The 21,606-nt window shown below is 45.4% G+C and overlaps 1 protein-coding gene across 2 annotated transcripts; it reads right to left on the minus strand.

Moving 5' to 3' along the window:
• Positions 1–6,247: 6,247 nt before the first annotated feature.
• On the minus strand, positions 6,248–21,373 carry LOC110537678 (uncharacterized). 2 transcript variants are annotated; one of them, XM_021623904.3, is made up of 10 exons: positions 20,240–21,373; positions 10,954–11,086; positions 10,616–10,810; positions 9,668–10,069; positions 9,457–9,522; positions 9,242–9,287; positions 8,978–9,163; positions 7,271–7,385; positions 6,790–6,941; positions 6,248–6,680 (listed from the first exon to the last, which is right to left on the minus strand). In XM_021623904.3, exons 1-10 carry the CDS (start codon positions 20,735–20,737, stop codon positions 6,554–6,556), a joined length of 1,920 nt encoding a protein of 639 aa, XP_021479579.2. In that variant the 5' UTR covers positions 20,738–21,373; the 3' UTR covers positions 6,248–6,553. The 2 variants fall into 2 exon arrangements, with proteins under 2 accessions (XP_021479579.2, XP_021479578.2); XM_021623903.3 differs by having other exon boundaries at positions 9,668–10,072.
• Between the last annotated feature and the right edge of the window lie 233 nt (positions 21,374–21,606).

A 21,606-nucleotide genomic window follows, 5' to 3' on the forward strand; every position in this document is an offset into this window, starting at 1 on the left:
AAAAAATGTTATTTTGATGAATTTATTTATACTATTTCATTCTTCCACAAGATATAGTCCCGACACAAATCTAGGGTTGCAACCCAAGCCAGCCGGTCATTCATTCTATCGGTTCAGTTGCCAGAGATGCGACCCAGTCTTTTTGTTCTGTAGCTATGGATGCGACCCAGTCGTTCAGTCTTTTTGTTTTGTATCTATGGACGCGACATTTGTTCTAAATGTTCCATTGTCATACTGGCTGGCAACGTTCTTATCCCTTGCTTGCTAGCTAGCCAACAACGGCTAACTTACAGTCACGTCAAGCAGTGCAGATAGAATAACAGCAGTAGCTGCCTTTGCATTGGTTTTAAGCTGTTTTCTAGTGACATTTATTTGGATACATCCATAACAATGAGCTAATGAGGCACGATTTCGCCTGGCATAGAAAATGTGCTCTCTTGTCAGGACACTGTTGTTCAGAGGAGCTAGCCAACAACACAGCTAACACAATCACTTCAAACTGAATCTGGAAAGATTGCACGTCGTTTCGTTTGACCTTTTTTCAACTGACATTTCTTTGTATATATTCATAAAAATGATACCATGATTTTGACTGGCTGAGAAACGCTGTCTGACTGTCTGTCTAGTCCCGACTCCTGACACGTTCATTACTATGGGACAGCTGGAGATCTAATTTGAATATTGAAACAAAGTTGCAAACGTCGGACAGACAGCAAGGCTTACACACTATTATGCAAATGTGTCACTCAATATGCAAACGAGGCAGTACTTCATGCATAATGACAGTAATTTAAGATAAATCATTATTAAATGGTCATGCTTTATACAAAACTTAGTTTGTAACAATTTGAAACATTTGATAAAATTAAAATGCTTTTTTTTTTGCCTCTGCGTGCCTTCGCAATTGCGTAACACTATCTATACGGTGCCTCCGACCACATTTTCGGATCAATCATAAATTGTCTCGTATAGGCTGACCACACCGCTCGCGTCGCATGTATGAGCATTGCAAAATAAATGTAGAAATCTATGTTATTCCATTATTGCACCCACACTGCTCGCACACGTCAACAAGCGTCTGCGTTGCCAAGTGCTAAAATAGAACTCCTTTCTATTTCTGACGCAGATCGCACTGCAAGTCCTGCCTCTCCCGTCTCCTCATTGGTTGATAGAAGCAGGTGCCATCTCCTCATTGGTTATACCCACGTGGGTGATTGAAAGACGAACTGTGTTGCCGTAGTAATACTATGAAAGTTTAGATGCCAATCACCATATAAGTTCAAAGATGAAAAAGCCTGGAAGGAGGAGAGATGACTAGAAACGATTCGGTTGACCGTTTTATGTGTGGATTAATTATCGGAGTAGAGGACCTTGTGCATTTCAGGTAAAATAACAACTCAATGTTAATATCCCAGGACAAATTAGCTAGCAACAGCAAGCTAGCTAAATAGGACAAATTAGCTAACAAGTGCAAGCTAACTAGCTAAATTACCATAAATGTTTAATGCTTTTCGACCTGTTCCCAAATTAATGTAACGTGTCGTGATCGCGTTTGGTGTAGGGGGACAAAATAAATGTATGTACGATGGCGCACGATGGCGCACACGCGCAGCCGGTTTGGGTTCAATGTTAGGCTCCTTGTCCAATATTGGGCTAACAGTTAGATAATGAATTACATAACAGCTAACTTAGCTAACTAGCTAGCTGACTAAATATAAAGTTGGTATGATACAATGGATAATGTGACATAAGAGTAATTGGGAATTTGACCTTACCATGCAGTGAGATTACTCAACTGCAGTCAGAAAACAACCTGTTTGCTAACGAGTTGATGTAGCAAAACTAGCCAACCTAGCTAACTTCTGCTATCTAACGGTATTACGTACACATTTTGCGTAATAGCACATTCAAACGGGGCTGCAATGAAAACTAATGGAACTGTAGCGACTGTGTTAGCATCAAAATCTGGGGTGTTAGCAACGTTGCTATTCAAGCGTTGATTGACATGGTAATGGGCCTATAGTATTCAAGAAAAGACAAAAAACCGGACCCTCTTATGCTGTATGTTGCATCATGGGGTGTCAATAAAATCTTTGAAATTCTTGCGTTTTATATTTTTTTGTATGATAATGATTTATTTTGACCCCTTTTTCTCCCCAATTTCGTGGTATCCAATTGGTAGTTAGTCTTGTCCCATCGCTGCAACTCCTGTACGGACTCGGGAGAGGCGAAGGTCGAGGGCAGTGCGTCCTCCAAAACACAACCCAGTCAAGCCGCACTGCTTCTTGACATAACGCTGGCTTAACCCAGATGCTAGCCGCACCAATATGTCGGAGGAAACACCATACACCTGGTGACGGTGTCAGCATGCATTGCGCCTGGCATGCCACAGGAGTCGCTAGTGCGAGATGGGACAAGAACATCCCTATCGGCCGACGCTGGGCCAATTGTGCACCGCCCCATAGGTCTCCCGGTTGTGGCCGGCTGCGTCAGAGCCTGGACTCTAACCAGAATCTCTAGTGGCACAGCTAGCACTACCATGCAGTGCCTTAGACCACTGCGCCACTCGGGAGAAATGCGTTTTATATTTTTGTTGAGTGTATATTTGAACCTCTTCTTACATGCACATAGGAAAGATCAATGTTATTCATTTCTACACAACACAATAGTCGTAGTCACCAACTCAGATCTGGCCACTCTGGTACCAATGTTACATCATTGATCCTGCCACCTTTCTTTAAATTTACACCTTTCATTTACATTGTCTACTAAAGTATGTCTTTCAGGTGTTTTGCTAGCTTCATGCTTAATAAACACTGTTTTATAGATCTTGTTCTATTTCTTTTATGATATGCATCTGTCACGTTCTGACCTTGATTTTCCGTTTTGTATTTATTTAGTATGGTCAGGTCGTGAGTTGGGTGGGCAGTCTATGTTTGTTTTTCTATGTTTTGGGGCATTTCTATGTTTTCGGCCTAGTATGGTTCTCAATCAGAGGCAGGTGTCATTAGTTGTCTCTGATTGAGAATCATACTTAGGTAGCCTGGGTTTCACTGTGTGTTTGTGGGTGATTGTTCCTGTCACTGTGTTTGTTGTCACATGATAGGCTGTATAGGTTTTTCACGTTCCGTTTGTTGTTTTGTAGATTTAAGTTATTTCATGTATCGTTCATTTTCCATTAAAGAACATGAGTAACCACCACGCTGCTTTTGGTCCGCTTCTCCTTCTACAGACGAACGTCGTTACAGAATCACCCACCAACCAAGGACCAAGTGGCGTGGTAAACAGAGGCAGCAGCAACAGCAGCAGCAGGAGAAGCAACAGCAAAAGCAGCAGTGGGAGAGGCTGCACTACTTGGAGAGATGGACTTGGGAGGAGATTCTAGACGGGAAAGGACCCTGGGCAGAGCCAGGAGAATATTGCCGCCCCAAGGCCGAGCTGGAGGCAGCAAAAGCAGAGAGGCGGCATTATGAGGAACTAGCACGGCAGAGCGGATGGAAGCCCGAGAGTCAGCCCCAAAAATTTCTTGGGGGGGGGGGCTAACAGGGAGTATGGCTACGCCAGGTAAGAGACCTGAGCCAACTTCCTGTGGTTACCGGGGGGCTAGAGAGACCGGGCAGGCACCGTGTTATGCTGTGGAGCGCACGGTGTCCCCAGTGCGGGTGCACAGCCCGGTGCGGTACATTCCAGCTCCGCGTATCGGCCGGGCTAGAGTGGGTATCGAGCCAAGTGCCATGAAGCCGGCTCTACGCATCTGGTCTCCAGTGCGTCTCCTTGGGCCGGCTTACATGGCACCAGCCTTGCGCACGGTGTCCCCGGTTCGCCTGCATAGCCCAGTGCGGGCTATTCCACCTCGCCGCACTGGCAGGGCGACCGGGACCATTCAACCGGGTAAGGTTGGGCAGGCTCGGTGCTCAAGAGCTCCAGTGCGCCTGCATGGCCCGGTCTATCCGTCACCACCTCCACGCACCAGCCCTCCGGTGGCAGCCCCACGTACCAGGCTGTCTCTCCGGCCCATCCTTACAGGGGCTTCCTCCTCTCCAGCGCTGCCGGAGTCTCCCGCCTGTTCGGCGCTACGAGAGCTACTCAGTCCGGCGCTTCCAGAGCCTTCCTCCTCTCCAGCGCCGCCAGTGCCGCCCGTCTGCCCAGCGCCGCCAGTGCCGCCCGTCTGCCCAGCGCCGCCAGTGCCGCCCGTCTGCCAGGAGCCGCCAGTGCCGCCCGTCTGCCCAGCGCCGCCAGTGCCGCCCGTCTGCCCAGTGCCGCCCGTCTGCCCAGCGCCGCCAGTGCCGCCCGTCTGCCCAGCGCCGCCAGTGCCGCCCGTCTGCCCAGCGCCACCAGTGCCGCCCGTCTGCCAGGAGCCGCCAGTGCCGCCCGTCTGCCAGGAGCCGCCAGTGCCGCCCGTCTGCCAGGAGCCGCCAGTGCCGCCCGTCTGCCAGGGGCCGCCAGTGTGCCAGGGGCCGCCAGTGCCGCCAGTCAGCCAGGGGCCGCCAGTGCCGCCAGTCAGCCAGGGGCCGCCAGTGCCGCCAGTCAGCCAGGGGCCGCCAGTGCCGCCAGTCAGCCAGGGGCCGCCAGTGCCGCCAGTCAGCCAGGGGCCGCCAGTGTCGCCAGTCAGCCAGGGGCCACCATTAAGCCAGGGGCCGCCAGTGCCGCCAGTCAGCCAGGGGCCGCCAGTGCCGCCAGTCAGCCAGGGGCCGCCAGTCAGCCAGGGGCCGCCAGTGTCGCCAGTCAGCCAGGGGCCGCCAGTGCCGCCAGTCAGCCAGGGGCCGCCAGTGCCGCCAGTCAGCCAGGGGCCGCTCGAGCAGCTGCCCCTCTGTCCAGAGCAGCTGCCGCCCCTCTGTCCCGAGCTGCTATCGCCCCTCTGTCCCAAGCTGCTGCCGCCCCTCTGTCCCGAGCAGCTGCCCCTCTGTCCCGAGCAGCTGCCGCCCCTCTGTCCCGAGCAGCTGCCGCCCCTCTGTCCCGAGCAGCTGCCGCCCCTCTGTCCCGAGCTGCTATCGCCCCTCTGTCCCAAGCTGCTGCCGCCCCTCTGTCCCAAGCTGCTGCCCCTCTGTCCCGAGCAGTTGTCCCTCTGTCCCGAGCAGCTGCTTCACCTCTGTCCCGAGCTGCCCCTCTGTCCCAAGCAGCCCCTCTGTCCAGTGGGGTCATTGAGAGGGGTGGCCATGGTGAGAAAGCCACGGAGGCGGACAATAAGGCGGACTAAGACAATGAGGAAGTGGAGTCCGCGTCCCGCGCCAGAGCCGCCACCGCGGACAGACGCCCACCCAGACCCTCCCCTATAGGTCAAGGTTTTGCGGCCGGAGTCCGCACCTTTGGGGGGGGGTACTGTCACGTTCTGACCTTGATTTTCCGTTTTGTATTTATTTAGTATGGTCAGGGCGTGAGTTGGGTGGGTGTAACAGTACAAATTTAGACCGTCCCCTCGCCCATACCCGGGCGCGAACTAGGGACCTTCTGCACACATCAACAGTCACCCTCGAAGCATCGTTACCCATCGCGCCACAAAAGCCGCGGCTCTTGTAGAGCAAGGGGAACTACTACTTCAAGGTCTCAGAGCAAGTGACGTCACTGATTGAAACGCTATTTAGCGCCCACGCTAACTAAGCTAGCCGTTTCACATCTGTTACACTCACCCCCCTTTTGACCTTCCTCCTTTTTCCGCAGCAACCAGTAATCCGGGTCAACAGCATCAATGTAACAGTACAAATTTAGACCGTCCCCTCGCCCATACCCGGGCGCGAACTAGGGACCTTCTGCACACATCAACAGTCACCCTCGAAGCATCGTTACCCATCGCGCCACAAAAGCCGCGGCTCTTGCAGAGCAAGGGGAACTACTACTTCAAGGTCTCAGAGCAAGTGACGTCACTGATTGAAACGCTATTTAGCGCCCACGCTAACTAAGCTAGCCGTTTCACATCTGTTACATGGGCAGTCTGTGTTTGTTTTTCTATGTTTTGGGGCATTTCTATGTTTTCGGCCTAGTATGGTTCTCAATCAGAGGCAGGTGTCATTAGTTGTCTCTGATTGAGAATCATACTTAGGTAGCCTGGGTTTCACTGTGTGTTTGTGGGTGATTGTTCCTGTCACTGTGTTTGTTGTCACATGATAGGCTGTATAGGTTTTTCACGTTCCGTTTGTTGTTTTGTAGATTTAAGTTATTTCATGTATCGTTCATTTTCCATTAAAGAACATGAGTAACCACCACGCTGCTTTTTGGTCCGCTTCTCCTTCTACAGACAAACGTCGTTACAGCATCCATATTATACCAATAGAAAATAACCAGTATTTGGCTCTAAGTCAAAAAATATATTTGTAAAACTACCAATATTTTCCCCAATTTACTACCTCTATTTTCTAAATGAGGAAAAATAAATCCCCAAACCATATGCCCAGCACAATTTTACAGGACCAGAAGAATTCAAATAGAATTCTACAGGCACAATCGTCATAAACAGTTATCAAGATTTGAACAATGTAGGGAGTAGTGCTTTGGTTTGCTGACGACATGAGTCAATGTAACTGGTGATGATAGGGGTGCTCATCTCTGCATGGAAGTGTCATTCAAACTTCTTGAGGTGGTTGTAGAGGGACTGGACGTAGGTGAAAATACACATAGGGTCTGGTCTGCTACCCATCACCATCATATCCTCCACCTCTATGAGACGCACACAGTCGGCTTGCTCCCTGAGAGAGAGAGCAGGAGAAAAAAAAAAAGGTTTCCAATAGATCTATATTATGATACCGTAATCCACAGAGCAGTACCAGGATCACACGCGCACACACACACACTTACTCTGCTGTGGTGAAGGCCACTTCAAAGTTGTGTTTACGATTGGCAGGGTTCAGTGTGTTGTAGTCAAACACCAGGGGGAAAAAGGAGTGGACCAGGGCAGCGAATGCCATCCCATCACACCAGCTGGATGAGAAGTTGTGGATGTCTATGTTCTGGTGGAGGAGAGAATGGTAGGAGCCAACTTCAGTGTTACTTCCATGGAAAAACTGTTAAAAACGTGCGTATTCCTATACATTGACTAACTAAGGGCCAAATGTGATGGTAAATCCTCTATTAACATAAATGCATGATTAACACACATGGTCCAGTTACGAACAAAAGTGAATGGTATCAGAATATGGAGCCTCCTATGGTGTCTAAAGTCCTGGAAAGGACTGGGATGGACTAATCGCTGGAAACCAGAACCAAATGTCACCTTTGCTAACTAACATTTCTATCACATTGTGAATAGTCCGTCACGAGGGACTAAGGCCGGACTCACCTGGTAGCCAATGGTTTTGGAGCGGCACCATTCCAGGAGCATTGCCTTGATGTTGCTAGCGCTGTTGAAACTCTGAGAGTGCTGCAGTTTGGGCTTTGATCCTGCAGCCTTGGACCTGCAGAGTGGAACATAGAGGTGTTCAGTTGTTTGTGGCTGTAGCTCAGTTGGTGAGAACATAGTACCAGCAACATCAAGGTCATGGGTTCATGTATGCACCTGTTGTGCTGTAAGTCGCTTAGTTTGCGTTGTTTGCTAAGGGGCATATAAACAGGACCCAACAGTCTGACATATCACACAATAACTATGTTACTATCCAACTAGTGACAGATTTTCATGCAAATATTCTAAAATCCGCGTATAGAATTTTCCTGCGAATATTCAAAAAATCTGCATGAAGAAAATATGCAAATTTTTCCATCAGATTTGTTGTGGATGACGTAGTGCACACAAAATGTACTTTTTCCCTTTAGTTTTCATTTACCAAATACAAATCTGAATTTCAATGTGTTTCATCACATTTTCTTACTCTACAGATAGTTATGTTAAAAAAAACTTTTGTGTTAAATTGCGAATGTGCCCACTCTAGTCTTGGCGCTTGCGCTCTAGCCAACAGCTCACAGATACAGTGCGGGTAGGCTAGTCTACATGATGAGATTATTATGGATAAGAGCAAGAATATTTTTCATTGTCAAATGGCAGTCAAGCATCGATCATCAGGTCACCAGAATAAGACCCTCAGTATTTATTGGAAAGGAGCATCAAGCTCATCACTGTGCACTTTCACCACCCTGTGAAGTTCATAACTAAATTGAATCTGTAGCCTAATAAACTGCATCATTTCCCAAGTCATAGTGGGAGGACCACACACCATATCATTATGCAGTTTATTAGGCGTGATACAAGTTTACTTTGATAGGATGGTTATTGTATCAATATTTGCTCATAAAGGAGTTCCCACCTCCGTTTCTCACAAAATTAATTTTGCCGACACAAAATGATCCCACCATGTCGAACAAACAAATCATCTGTTGGCGTTAATAAAATTGTACCGAAACTTTCTGTAACGTTTTTCTTCCGTTGAAGGAGAGGAGGACCAAAATGCAGCGTGGTTAGAGTTCAACATGTTTAATCAAGACCATACACGAGAACACTACAAAATACAAAATAACACATGTGAAAACCGAAACAATCCTATCTGGTGCAAAGACACAAAGACAGAAGACAACCACCCACAAAGTACCCACAGAATATGGCCGCCTAAATATGGTTCCCAATCAGAGACAATGATAGACAGCTGCCTCTAATTGAGAACCAATCTAGGCAACCATAGACATACAAACTACCTAGAAAGGACACAGCCCCATAAACATACAAAAACCCCTAGACCAGACAAAACACATAAATCCCCCATGTCACACCCTGACCTAACCAAAATAATAAAGAAAACAAAGATAACTAAGGCCAGGGCGTGACACTTCCTGTTTCCATCACAGCTGTCTTGATTTCTTTTTTATATATAGTATGACTTTACTCACATAAAAACTGTGGATGCAAACATGGTTAATGACAGTGATAATATACATGTAGTAAAGGGTTGGGGAACATATAACTTGGCTTTAACAATTATCCAATAGGAAGTAATAGTTAGCTAAGGTGGGCAAGAGAGACAATGGGTGAAGTCAGGGTGACTGACTGTGCCTACCGTACCTGCCACACTCGTAGGCCAAACCTTCAAACAGAGACCGTTTGCCCTGCATCCCGAGGTTGCGAGGCAGCGTTTGTGACCTCTGCAGCTTCCTCTCCCCAAACTTGTCCAGACCACCAAGCCTGTCCAGAATGCCAAACTTGTTCGGACCGCCAAAACTTTCCAGACCGCCAAACTTGTCCAGGCTCCTATAGATGATGTAACAATTTACATAATTGCGCTTTTATAGTATGTAATAGTATGTTTCTAGTATGTTAAAGACTGACCTGTCTGTGCCAGGGGGAGGCACTTTTCTGGGTGGTAGGAGTTTTTCTGAGAGCGAGAAACAGACAGACGGAGGGGGGTGGGGGAGAGAGAGAGAGAGGACAATGCTAACCTGACAACGAAGAAAAGACTAGGAGAGGCAAAGGCAAAAGGCACAACACACAATGAAGACCAGAAGACTACTATGCTATGCCTAGAGACCAGTTCCTACTTTTACCTGTGGTTGCTGTGAAGCTCATGCTACGGGTAAGACTCGGGCTCGCTGCCTTAACTGCATGTACTACTGTAACAGAAGGAAGGGAAAGACACTGACATAGAACTGGAGGTCAGACAAAGAAATGGGAAAGAACAATGTCACGGGATTGACGGGAAAGTTGAAAGATACTGTAGCAGTGAGAGAGGAGTCCTTGTGTCCCTGTGGTACTCACCACGTTCACTACGTTTGAAAGGAAATTCTCCTGATGCTTTGGGTTTGGTCTCCTCAAATACTGATTGTCTAGGTGTTTTGGGTGCAGGGGCAGGAGATGGAGGGACTGCAGGAGACTGAGATTGGGCAGCAGAAGACTGACTTGGGGCAGCAGAAGACTGACTTGGGGCTGCAGAAGACCTGGTTGGGGCTGCAGGAGACTGAGTTGGGGCGTCAGGGGCCCAAGATGGGGTGGCAGGGGACTGAGTCGGGGCTGATGCAGTTGGTACCCCGGGGCTAGTTCTGCTCATGACACTGACAGAGGCATAGGGCGGGGCCAGAGATACAGGGGTGGGGTGCTCTTGCTGAGCTGCATGACTGCTGACTGGTGACCTCACTTCCTGATGTTGTCCAGGCAAAGTCTCTGCTTTGGTGAGAATAGACAGAAGAGGAGAAAAGGTTAGCTGGTAGGGTTTAGCCAGAATGCAAAATTTGGCTTGGGACTAGAGGGTGACATCAGGTCAGATGGACCATGTCAACCAGACCTGGGTTCAAACAGTATTCCTTTTCTTTCAAATGCTTTATCTGTGCTATTTGAAATTGGATAGGTGTCAACGAGTGTGGCTGACAGAAACATACAATATATAAAATGTTACACAATCTCAAGCCTACTGCAAGCAAAATGATTATGTATCTGATCCTTGTAATAGGCCTGGAGGGTTAAATGTACGTATTTGCACAGGGTCTCTCTCTTTAATACTGGTGCTGAAACAACCAAGACAAGTCCACAAAGTCAGCCATGGATATGTTACTTAATTCAACTTTAGATTCTTCAGAGCACATCTTAAAGAGATAATTAGTTCACAATTGAATACAAAATTACCCAGAAGGGCTGCATACAATTTAAGGAAACAAAAATGTAATTTGGGTGAAAGAATAGAGAGCTGAGTCCGGTCCATGTTCTACTCACCGGGACTGAACAGAACATCAAGTGCTGTTTTGGGAGTGGTGACGTCTGCTATTGGATAGGTAGGAGACTTTGGTGTTGAAGCAGGACACTTTTGGGCCAAAGCAGGAGATAGTGCTGGCGGTTTGGGGCTAGTGGGGGAGTCCGTTTTGGTCATGGCAGTGCAGGGAAGATGAGGATTGCCGAATGACGAGCCCTCTGATATGTTAGGAGTGTACATACAGTAAGAGGAAAGGTGAGAGTCAAAGAAGGAAGAAAATTGTGTAAAAAGATGACTTGCAAATTGTCCACAGCCTGCTTACAAGGTAAGGAAACAAGTATGTTACATGTATTTTACTCACCAGATTTATACAAATCATCCGATTTTGCTTTGGGTGAGGTGACATCTACTAATGAATGACCAGCAGACTTCCGTTCTTTGTCATGTCCATTCTCCAACACAGCAACATTTTTCTCTTCCATTTGTTCAACAACCTTATGTCCCGAAATAAGAGAAACAGAACACACTAAGGTGCCCATTATTACACTAGAGGCAATCTAAAATAGCATACCATAAAACAAACCTGTACAATAAATGTAAGTTGAATCAGAACCAATAATCAAATCAAGCTTTATTTACACAGCACATTTCCGACATGGTATGCAACGCAATGGGCTTCACAGGGGGATAAAAACAACGAAGAACATATATTTATATTTATTACACAACAAACATAAGAGGATAAATAAAACAAAAGAATAAAAACTGATTGACTAAAAAGCACCCTAACGAAAAGCTAAAAAGGAGTTTTTAAATATTTATTTTAAACATGTCCACAGATTAGGCCCCTCAGGTTCTCTGGCTTTCTGTTCCAGAGGCTGGGGCTATAGTAACTAAAGGCTGCCTCTCCATGCCTCGTGGTCCTAGGCTTTGAGATAGTTAAAAGGCCAGTACCAGAAGACCTGATGGACCTACTGGGTACATAACTTAAAAGCATGTCTGACATGCATTGGGGTGCACAATCGTGGATTGATTTAAAAACCAAAAGAAGAATCTTAAAATGAATTAGGCTTCCAGTGCAGAGACCTTAAAACCGATGTAATCTGTAATCTCTGTCTGGTTTTGGTCAGAACCCGTGCTGCAGTATTCTATATGTATTGCATTTGACCAATGGATTTCTCAGGTAGACCGGACAGGAGAGCCGTAGTCAAGACAGCTTGTAATAGAAGCATGGATGAGTCTCTCTGTATCAGCCTGAGAGAGAAACGGACGCATCTTGGCAATGTTCCTCAGGTGGTGAAAAGCTATTTTGGCAACATTCGTAATGTGGGCTTTGAAATTGAGTCCAGAATCTAAAATAACACCTAGGTTTCTTTGCCTGGTGTTTTATTTTGAATTGCCAGTGGATTAAAATCGAACATTGTGGAACACCACGTGGGACATGTATTTTCTTTGAGTTATGTTCACCAAGGTTGACAAACTCTTGAAAGGTTAAATAGGTCCTAAACCAATTTAGAACTGGACCAGAGAGGTCAACCCACCACTCCAGTCTGTCCAGAAGGACATCATGGTCAATAGTGTCAAATCCAGCACTTAAATCCAAGAGTACAAGGACAGAGAGCTGTTATAAATGATGCACACGGAAACGGCTCATGGCCCTGTACTTTTTCACAGACACCAGCCCAAAATGGGCCATGCCACAAAAAAATGGGCCAGAATTGCCGGGGCCTGTTTATGGTCCCAGTCCACCCCTGAGTTACATCCATCCAGAAAGAAGAATCTGATGGTCCCAGGAATCCTCCATCTAAAACCATTCCAATCTTTATCTGAGTTTTCCTTGATATGTGTTTAGGATCAGTGCAGGCGTCTGTCTTATCACTTGTTCACTCTTAGAAGAGGAGATCCCGACAAAGGTTCTCAGCACAGCTGACTGCCTCAGTGTCTGTATCTAAGTACAGGTCTGTGCTTGCCTTAGTGACTCTGGTTCTCTCTGGCTTGCTCTGTCTAGCTGTATCTGAAGTTTGAGATCTCCTGCACTCTACTCATCCTCTATCTCTCTCTACCCTCCTCCGTGAGGGAAGTGGATGATCTCGATCACAACCACTGGATGGATATGTGACAAAATGCTCTCTTTCAAACTTGTTTGAATTTCATAACAGCAGAGCAACAACAACCATAATGTCTTTATGACATGGTCGTTATTACGGCTGCAGTACCAAACCCATATGCAGGGACCATTGGTGTTAGCCATAGATCCACCATAGTAAGACTGTGTGTGTGTGTGTTCAAGTGCAGCACTACCCTCGTGGCAGAGGTCGCTGAGCTTCATGCAGCCAGCCCAAACACCCCATCCCGGAGGGAACCAGCAACTTATCAAAGGCCAAACCAACTGGAATCTGCTACAGGCTCAAAATGTCCCCAGGAGCATAGCCTTAGAATCTAGCATAGCCTTAAACGGACTGATTAGCAAATTGAAAACGGGGTCCAACTTGTGGAAACAAACGAAAGAGCAGCTTTAGGTCTTTTAGGTGTCCCAAAGATAAAAAACAGCAATTTTTGACTCTCCTTGACAATAACAAACTTGGACATTTGGTCTGGAAATGGTATTATTCTTACTGGTCTTTGGGTCTCCATAAGTCCCCATTGTGACTCTGGTCTTTAGTGGAACTGGGGCTCAAAGTGTGGGTCTAACTGACAGGTGTGGAGAGACCAGGCTTAAATCCTGAAGCTATTTTGGATTTGTAATCAACCCCCCACTCCTCTTAGATCTTAGCATAGCCCCAAACGGGGCCTTTTGAGATCAGGAGTTGGTATTGGGAAAGCCAAACAGCTCCAATGCTATCATTCAGTGCCAGAGCTCCGTAATTCAGAGCCTACTGGACTGGCAGTCTCTCCTGCTATCCCCCCATGGCTTTCCTGACTGTCTGCGTCTGCCAGCGATAGAGCCACGATGAGAGCCCAGTCAAGTCATCAACTCATAGCAGGGAGACAGCAGAGGCTAGGGATTAGCAGTAGCAATGATCTGTGTGTGCAACTCACATACAGTATATCACAAAAGTGAGTACACCCCTCACATTTTTGTAAATATTTGAGTATATCTTTTCATGTGACAACACTGAAGAAATTACACTTTGCTACAATGTAAAGTAGTGAGTGTACAGCTTGTCTAACAGTGTAAATTTCCAGCTCCGTGATGTTGTCATGGAGGAGTGGAAGAGGACTCCAGTGGCAACGTGTGAAGCTCTGGTGAACTCCATGCCCAAGAGGGTTAAGGCAGTGCTGGAAAATGATGGTGGCCACACAAAATATTGACACTTTGGGCCCAATTTGGACATTTTCACTTAGGGGTGTACTCACTTTTGTTGCCAGCGGTTTAGACATTAATGGTTGTGTGTTGAGTTATTTTGAGGGGACAGCAAATTTACACTGTTATACAAGCTGTACACTCACTACTTTACATTGTAGAAAAGTGTCATTTCTTCAGTGTTGTCACATGAAAATATATACTCAAATATTTACAAAAATGTGAGGGGTGTACTCACTTTTGTGATATACTGTACCTACTGTATAACTGTCGCTCTCAATCTGTCTCCCCGTCTGCTTCTTAACCTCTTTATCCCATACCCTCTCTCCGAATCTCTTTAACTCTCTCCCTCTCTCAGAAACACGCGACACACAAACATAGTCAAACACAGTCATACACCCACATTCTAACATGTTATTTAGAGTCACAAGGAAATACAGGGTTAGGGTTTCAAGATGCGCACACACACACGTAGGAGCACATTTCTATCAGACTGGCTCATTGAGTAGTCAGGTATGATAAGGGAACAGCCAGGTGATAACAGTGCTGTGGAATGTTGGCAGGGTGTGTGTTTTCAGAGGGGAACAGCTGGCAATCTGGCTCAGGGGGATATTGACAGGGAGTCGGAATTCTACTTTCCGTCTTGTCAGGACGCTCAATTCAGTACTGGGATTGGTTGGATGAAGCACTCCCTCGTGCTGAAGTGAAGCGATATGGAGACCCAAAATAGCTCCTTTAGGGCCTCCACATGGTACTTGCTGTGTGTTAGTGTGTGTACCCCTTGTAAGCCTAACTCTTTATTTGATTGTAAATCCAAATAACAAATTCAAGTGTGTCTGCTCAGTGAGTGATAGGGGTGGGAGTCAAATAAGATTACAATACATGTCAGATTATTACCTACCATTTTCCTATCATAACCCTACCAACCATTAATCCTATAATCGTTCTAATAACCAACCCTTCTCATACTCCAAGAGCAGTTGATATGAAATACAAACAATCCTGACCTGACCAGCTACAACCTAAAATAACCTCTTATCTTCATACTACCAGATACAGTTCATTTGGAACAAATTCAGACCGCTTGACATTTTCCACATTTTGTTACATTACAGCCTTATTCTAAAATTAAATTGATTTAAAAAAATGGGTTTCTCTTTATTAATATACACACAATACTCTACAAATAAAAAACTGGTTTTAGAACAACAAAAAAATACAAACTGAAATATGACATTTACGTATGTATTCAGACCCTTTACTCAGTACTTTGTTGAAGCCCCTGTGGCAGCGATTACAGCCGCAAGTCTTCTTGGTATGACGCTACAAGCTTGGCACACCTGTATTTGGGGAGTTTCTCCCATTCTTCTCTGCAGATTCTCTCAAGCTCTGTCAGGTTGGATGGGGAGCATCGCTGCACAGCTATTTTCTGGTCTCTCCAGAGATGTTCGATCGGGTTCATGTCCTGGCTCTGGCTGGGCTACTCAAAGTTACTCATGCGTTGTCTTGACTGTGTGCTTAGGGTCGTTGTCCGTTTGGAAGGTGAACCTTCGCCCCCAGTCTAAGGTCCTGAACCCTCCGGATCAGGTTTTCATCAAGAATCTCTTTGCACTTTGCTCCATTCATCTTTCCCTCGATCCTGACTAGTCTTCCAGTCCCTGCCGCTGAAAAACATCCCCACAACATGATGCTACCACCACCATGTTTCACCGTAGGGATGGTGCCAGGTTTCCTCCAGACGTGACACTTAGAATTCAGGCAAAATAGTTCAATCTTGGTTTCATCAGACCAGAAAATCTTGTTTCTCATGGTCTGAGAGTCCTTTAGGTACCTTTTGGAAAACTCGAAGCTGGCTTTCATGTGCCTTTTACTGAGGAGTTGCTTCCGTCTGGCCACTCTACAATAAAGGCCTAATTGGTGGAGTATTGCAAAGATGGTTGTCCTTCTGGAAGGTTCTCCCATCTCCACAGAGGTACTCTGGAGCTCTGCCAGCATAGACCATTGGGTTTTTGGTCATCTACCTAACTGTTATGGGATTTTTATGAATAATGACTAAATTATGTATACATCTAACTTAGAACTATAACTAAACAGAATACTACTATGTTACTGTATGGATGTATGAATCTTATTATAATACTGAATATAATGTGTGTAGTTTTAGTCAAGAATTAGAACAAGGACTTTCTGTTCCTTGTTAGAAACTAATGGAGCTATCGTCAGACCGGCTTGAATGCTGTGTTCCTTACAGGACATTCTGTCTCTACCCAGGGAGGGGAGAGACCTTGGGCTTGTAGTAGATTGTTTAACAGGTAGCAGACAATGTGGGAACTATATTGCCATTGTATCTGAGAGGAGGAGAGACATTTATGACAAAATGTGGGGTATATAAACTAATGTACATGGTATTATGACCAGCGCTCTCGAGAATAAATGCTATTGGCTAATTTTGGTAGACTGGTCTCTGTCCATTTTATGCAAATATGGATCTTACAAATTCTTAGAAACAGACAGTGATTTACATTTAATTGGTTAATGAACCCATATAGGAATTGTTAAATTCCTTTAACACTAACCAAGGCCCCTTTCCCCCGATTGCTCAGTTTGGCCGAGCGAACAGCTCTAGGAAGAGTCTTGGTGGTTCCAAACTTCTGCCATTTAAGTATGATGGAGGCCACTGGTCTTGGAGACCTCCAATTTTGCAGAAATGCTTTGGTACCCTTCCCAAGATCTGTGCCTCGACAAAATCCTGCCTCGGAGCTCTACGGACCATTCCTTCGACCTCATGGCTTGGTTTTTCTCTGATATGCACTGTCAACTGTAAGACCTTATATAGACAGGTGTGTGCCTTTCCAAATCATGTCCAATCAATTGAAATTACCACAGGTGGACTCCAATCAAGTTGCAGAAACATCTCAAGGATGATCAATGACAACAGGATGCACCTGAGCTCAATTTCGAATCTCATAGCAAAGGGTTATGTAAATAAGGTATCTGTTTTTATTTTTAATACATTTGCAAAAATGTCTAACAACCTGTTTTTGCTTTGTCATTATGAGGTATTGTGTGTAGATCAATTTTACAATATGGCTGTAACGTAACAAAATGTGGAAAAAGTAAAGCGGTCTGAATACTTTCCGAATGCACTGTACATGCAGTGGTGTAAAGTACAGTGCATTGCGAAAGTATTCGGCCCCCTTGAACTTTGCAACCTTTTGCCACATTTCAGGCTTCAAACATAAAGATATAAAACTGTATTTTTTTGTGAAGAATCAACAACAAGTGGGACACAATCATGAAGTGGAACGACATTTATTGGATATTTCAAACTTTTTTAACAAATCAAAAACTGAAAATTGGGCGTGCAAAATTATTCAGCCCCCTTAAGTTAAATACTTTGTAGCACCACCTTTTGCTGCGATTACAGCTGTAAGTCGCTTGGGGTATGTCTCTATCAGTTTTGCACATCGAGAGACTGACATTTTTTCCCATTCCTCCTTGCAAAACAGCTCGAGCTCAGTGAGGTTGGATGGAGAGCATTTGTGAACAGCAGTTTTCAGTTCTTTCCACAGATTCTCGATTGGATTCAGGTCTGGACTTTGACTTGGCCATTCTAACACCTGGATATGTTTATTTTTGAACCATTCCATTGTAGATTTTGCTTTATGTTTTGGATCATTGTCTTGTTGGAAGACAAATCTCTGTCCCAGTCTCAGGTCTTTTGCAGACTCCATCAGGTTTTCTTCCAGAATGGTCCTGTATTTGGCTCCATCCATCTTCCCATCAATTTTAACCATCTTCCCTGTCCCTGCTGAAGAAAAGCAGGCCCAAACCATGATGCTGCCACCACCATGTTTGACAGTGGGGATGGTGTGTTCAGCTGTGTTGCTTTTACGCCAAACATAACGTTTTGCATTGTTGCCAAAAAGTCACATTTTGGTTTCATCTGACCAGAGCACCTTCTTCCACATGTTTGGTGTGTCTCCCAGGTGGCTTGTGGCAAACTTTAAACAACACTTTTTATGGATATCTTTAAGAAATGGCTTTCTTCTTGCCACTCTTCCATAAAGGCCAGATTTGTGCAATATACGACTGATTGTTGTCCTATGGACAGAGTCTCCCACCTCAGCTGTAGATCTCTGCAGTTCATCCAGAGTGATCATGGGCCTCTTGGCTGCATCTCTGATCAGTCTTCTCCTTGTATGAGCTGAAAGTTTAGAGGGACGGCCAGGTCTTGGTAGATTTGCAGTGGTCTGATACTCCTTCCATTTCAATATTATCGCTTGCACAGTGCTCCTTGGGATGTTTAAAGCTTGGGAAATCTTTTTGTATCTAAATCCGACTTTAAACTTCTTCACAACAGTATCTCGGACCTGCCTGGTGTGTTCCTTGTTCTTCATGATGCTCTCTGCGCTTTTAACGGACCTCTGAGACTATCACAGTGCAGGTGCATTTATACGGAGACTTGATTACACACAGGTGGATTGTATTTAAATAGATACCCATAGATACCCAGACTGAATAAATAATAAAACTGTGAGAGCATTCAACAGTGTACGAGTATCTTCTTTCAAAGGGAGGTACCAAAAGACAGACAGAGAGAGATCCTCTGGATGTCACACTCAAGGCCCCACTGGAAAAACCACCAGCAGAGATGCTACATTGAATGTGCAGAGTTTGGGTGTCTGCAAACATGTGTGTTATTTAAATAGTTATTTTCTGTGTATTTGAGTATTTTCAATTAATGTGGCCCGAATCAACTACTTCTATCGGAAGCATTTGAAAGTATTTTCATATCATTTCCTATAATTAGCCTACTATTTTAAATCATTTTTAAATACTTATTTCCAAATACATTATTTTGAATACCAAACCGATTTCTAGGATTGTATTTTAGTCAGTGTATTTGATTATACTTTCAAAGTGTATCTCCAAATATATTCAACTACTTGTCAAAAAAATAAAAAATATGTCTAAATACAAAATAACCCTAAATAATATTTGAACTCAGGTCTGGTGTGTGTGTGTGTGTGTGGATATTCATGTGTGTACATAGACTGTTTGAATTAGTTGTTTTTTGGAGTGTCTCCAAATGTAAAAAGTGACATGTTTATATTATATGATTCAGGTAGAGAGGATGGGTAGCTTGCCCTTGTCCCATTACTGCCTAATGTAGTTACACGCAATTAGGGGTTCACAGTGAAGCTGCAGAAATGCTGTAAAACCTATTGTTATTCTTAGATCATTTTTCCCTTGACATGGTCAAATAACTCCAAGCATAGATTGGTTAACTCTTTTTGTAAACTAAAGGCACGGATTGGCCTATAGGTGGCGTGCTATAAGCATTCTCACTTAAACCGTCAAATCCGCCGCCCCGTTTGATTAAGAGAGGTGTAGCTGTGTCTGTACTGTAGGTGTCGTTCCTCATGCTAAACAAATGGTAAGGTGATTCCCTGCATTATACAACACAATTTTCAGTCACCTTTAATGGCCCATTGTGCTAGACCTATTTTTTAAAATATTTTTGGCAAGTGTGCAAAAAAAAAAAACTGTCCTACTTGTTTGAAGGACAAGTGGCTAAAGAAATGCACGCCAAGCACTGTAGCTGATTCCACCATTGGCAACAACTGGCTACTAGAACTGAACTGATGGACATGGGGCAACGACATGTGGTATGTAAACCTTTTGTAAATGTCCTTAGAAGCTGTGTGAATATATTGTGATTAGTACATCTGTATAATCACATATTGTTGCCCTGTTATGTGGTCTGAACGTAGTGAAAAGGGGATATTTTATTCTGCAAAATGAGAAACCGGAAGTCCTGCCACTTGCACAGTCAGTGTATTACAGCTGTGAAAGTGTATTGAAGTATTTTGGAACGCTAATGTGGATTGTACCAATTAAGATTTATATCAGCATGGTAATGCTTTCACAGATTGCACATACAGGAAGATAGTTCCTACATGATAGAGTGCTTGCTTTGTTATCCAACTGATCTTGTGTCCTTTCGGTATCCTGTAAACCGAATATATTGCTGCTCACAGCTATATTTCATTAGTACCGCACTAAGACGAGAGCTTTAGAGTGAATGACCAGGGGTAACACTTTCCCCGGCTGAGAGACAACAGATTTACAACTTAGCACTGTCTCAATCTCTCTTACACACACACACACACACACACACACACACACACACACACACACACACACACACACACACACACACACACACACACACACACGAGCGAGAGGCTTTCAGTTCTCCCAGATGACATTCCCTTGCATTCTACCAAATTATACTAAAATGGGACAATATCTTCTCCAGCAACAAGGTAATACTCACATTAGACATGCTGGTATCCCCCATTGGCTCCCTGCTGGAGAGAGAGGCTGATGTAGAACTAGAGGCATCAGAACCAAGACCAGAAGAACCAGACTCCGACAGTCCAGAGGGGACCGTGGTGGAGGGGCTCCCCTGGCTTATGTAAACCGTCCCCTGGGACGAAGTCATAGGGATCCATCCCCTACTGGCCCTCTCCTCGAGGGCGCTTCTGTCCACCACTCTTCCCGTCAGACCCTCCATCAGGCAGGCCAGCACCTCCAGCTGGCTTCGGAGCTGCAGGTTCTCCTGCGTCAGCCGCTGAAGAGCCTCGGCCAGGGGTCGCTGTGCCCGGCACGCCTCGTCCACCCGCCGCTCCACACCCCGCTTGAAGGCGCTCACATCCACATGCACCTCGCGCACCGCCGCCGCCAGTGTGGCTTCGAAGTGGCCCAGTGCCTCGCACACCGTCTTGTCACACACTTTGTCCCCGGCAGCCAACACAGGTATAGAAGTGTCCATGTCCCCACTAGCAACAGTAACCCCCAGATTACAGGAAATTAAGCGGTGGATAGGTTCAATAGACGATGGCGCCAGCTCTACTGTTCTTTCCTCCTCTTCTCCTTCTCTCCCACGGTTTCTCCTGCCTGGACTGCTGAAAGGAGGTGATGAAGGGAGGGATAGATAGGTCTCCCTCTTTCTCTGCTGTTTAGTCCCGAGAGAGGTCTTAAAAGGGGGAGTTTTAGGTGTTCTATAACCGTTTCCCAGCACAGTTAGAAGGGTTTTAAAGGAATGTGCATTAAGATGGCTGCTTAGGAATCTAAGCCATTTAAGCCCAATTAAACTCCATAGAGGACAAGAGCTGTTAATTATAGGCTTTGTGGCTCTGTTCAAAAAGAGAGGAGATGCAAAATGATACCCTGCAAAATCAAGCTATCATTTGAGGAGGTAGACGTATCAACAAACCTTTCGGAGGGTACTGCTGAGTGAGAGGTCCAGTAGTGGAGCAGTCCAGTCCACACGTGTATGTTTATATGAGTGTGTGTGTTTATGTGTTTGTGTGGAGTGCATCCACACACCTCTAATGTAATGTCATGAGACTTGCTCTACTGTGTGTGAGTGTGTTCTGTATGCTGTGCAGCTCTGCTTTAAACCAACAGCCTCGTGAGCAGGTTCATTTTTGTATCGGGGGAATAAGGGGGAGGAGGGAGTAAGAGGGGAGGGTACAGACTTCATGCAGCACCCTGCCCTTCTTCGCACTCTGCTTGAAAAAGTGTATGTGTCTGTGTGTGTGTGTGTGTGTGTGTGTGTGTGTGTGTATCTGTAGGAAGGATAGGGAAGTTTACATTGCCTTAATGTGCCCAATGTAAAATAAGGGAATGGCAAGCCTG

This window comes from Oncorhynchus mykiss, chromosome 12, assembly GCF_057628025.1.
Source record: "Oncorhynchus mykiss isolate SJ-2025 chromosome 12, ASM5762802v1, whole genome shotgun sequence".
NCBI lineage: Eukaryota > Metazoa > Chordata > Actinopteri > Salmoniformes > Salmonidae > Oncorhynchus > Oncorhynchus mykiss.

Coding starts and splice junctions, on each gene's coding strand:
- LOC110537678 (XM_021623903.3), bottom strand. CDS start 20,737: ATGGACACTTCTATACCTGTGTTGGCTGCCGGGGACAAAGTGTGTGAC. Junction 10,811..10,953: donor GGATGATTTGTATAAATCTG/GTGAGTAAAATA, acceptor CTAACATATCAG/AGGGCTCGTCATTCGGCAAT. Junction 6,942..7,270: donor CCAAAACCATTGGCTACCAG/GTGAGTCCGGCC, acceptor CTCCTCCACCAG/AACATAGACATCCACAACTT.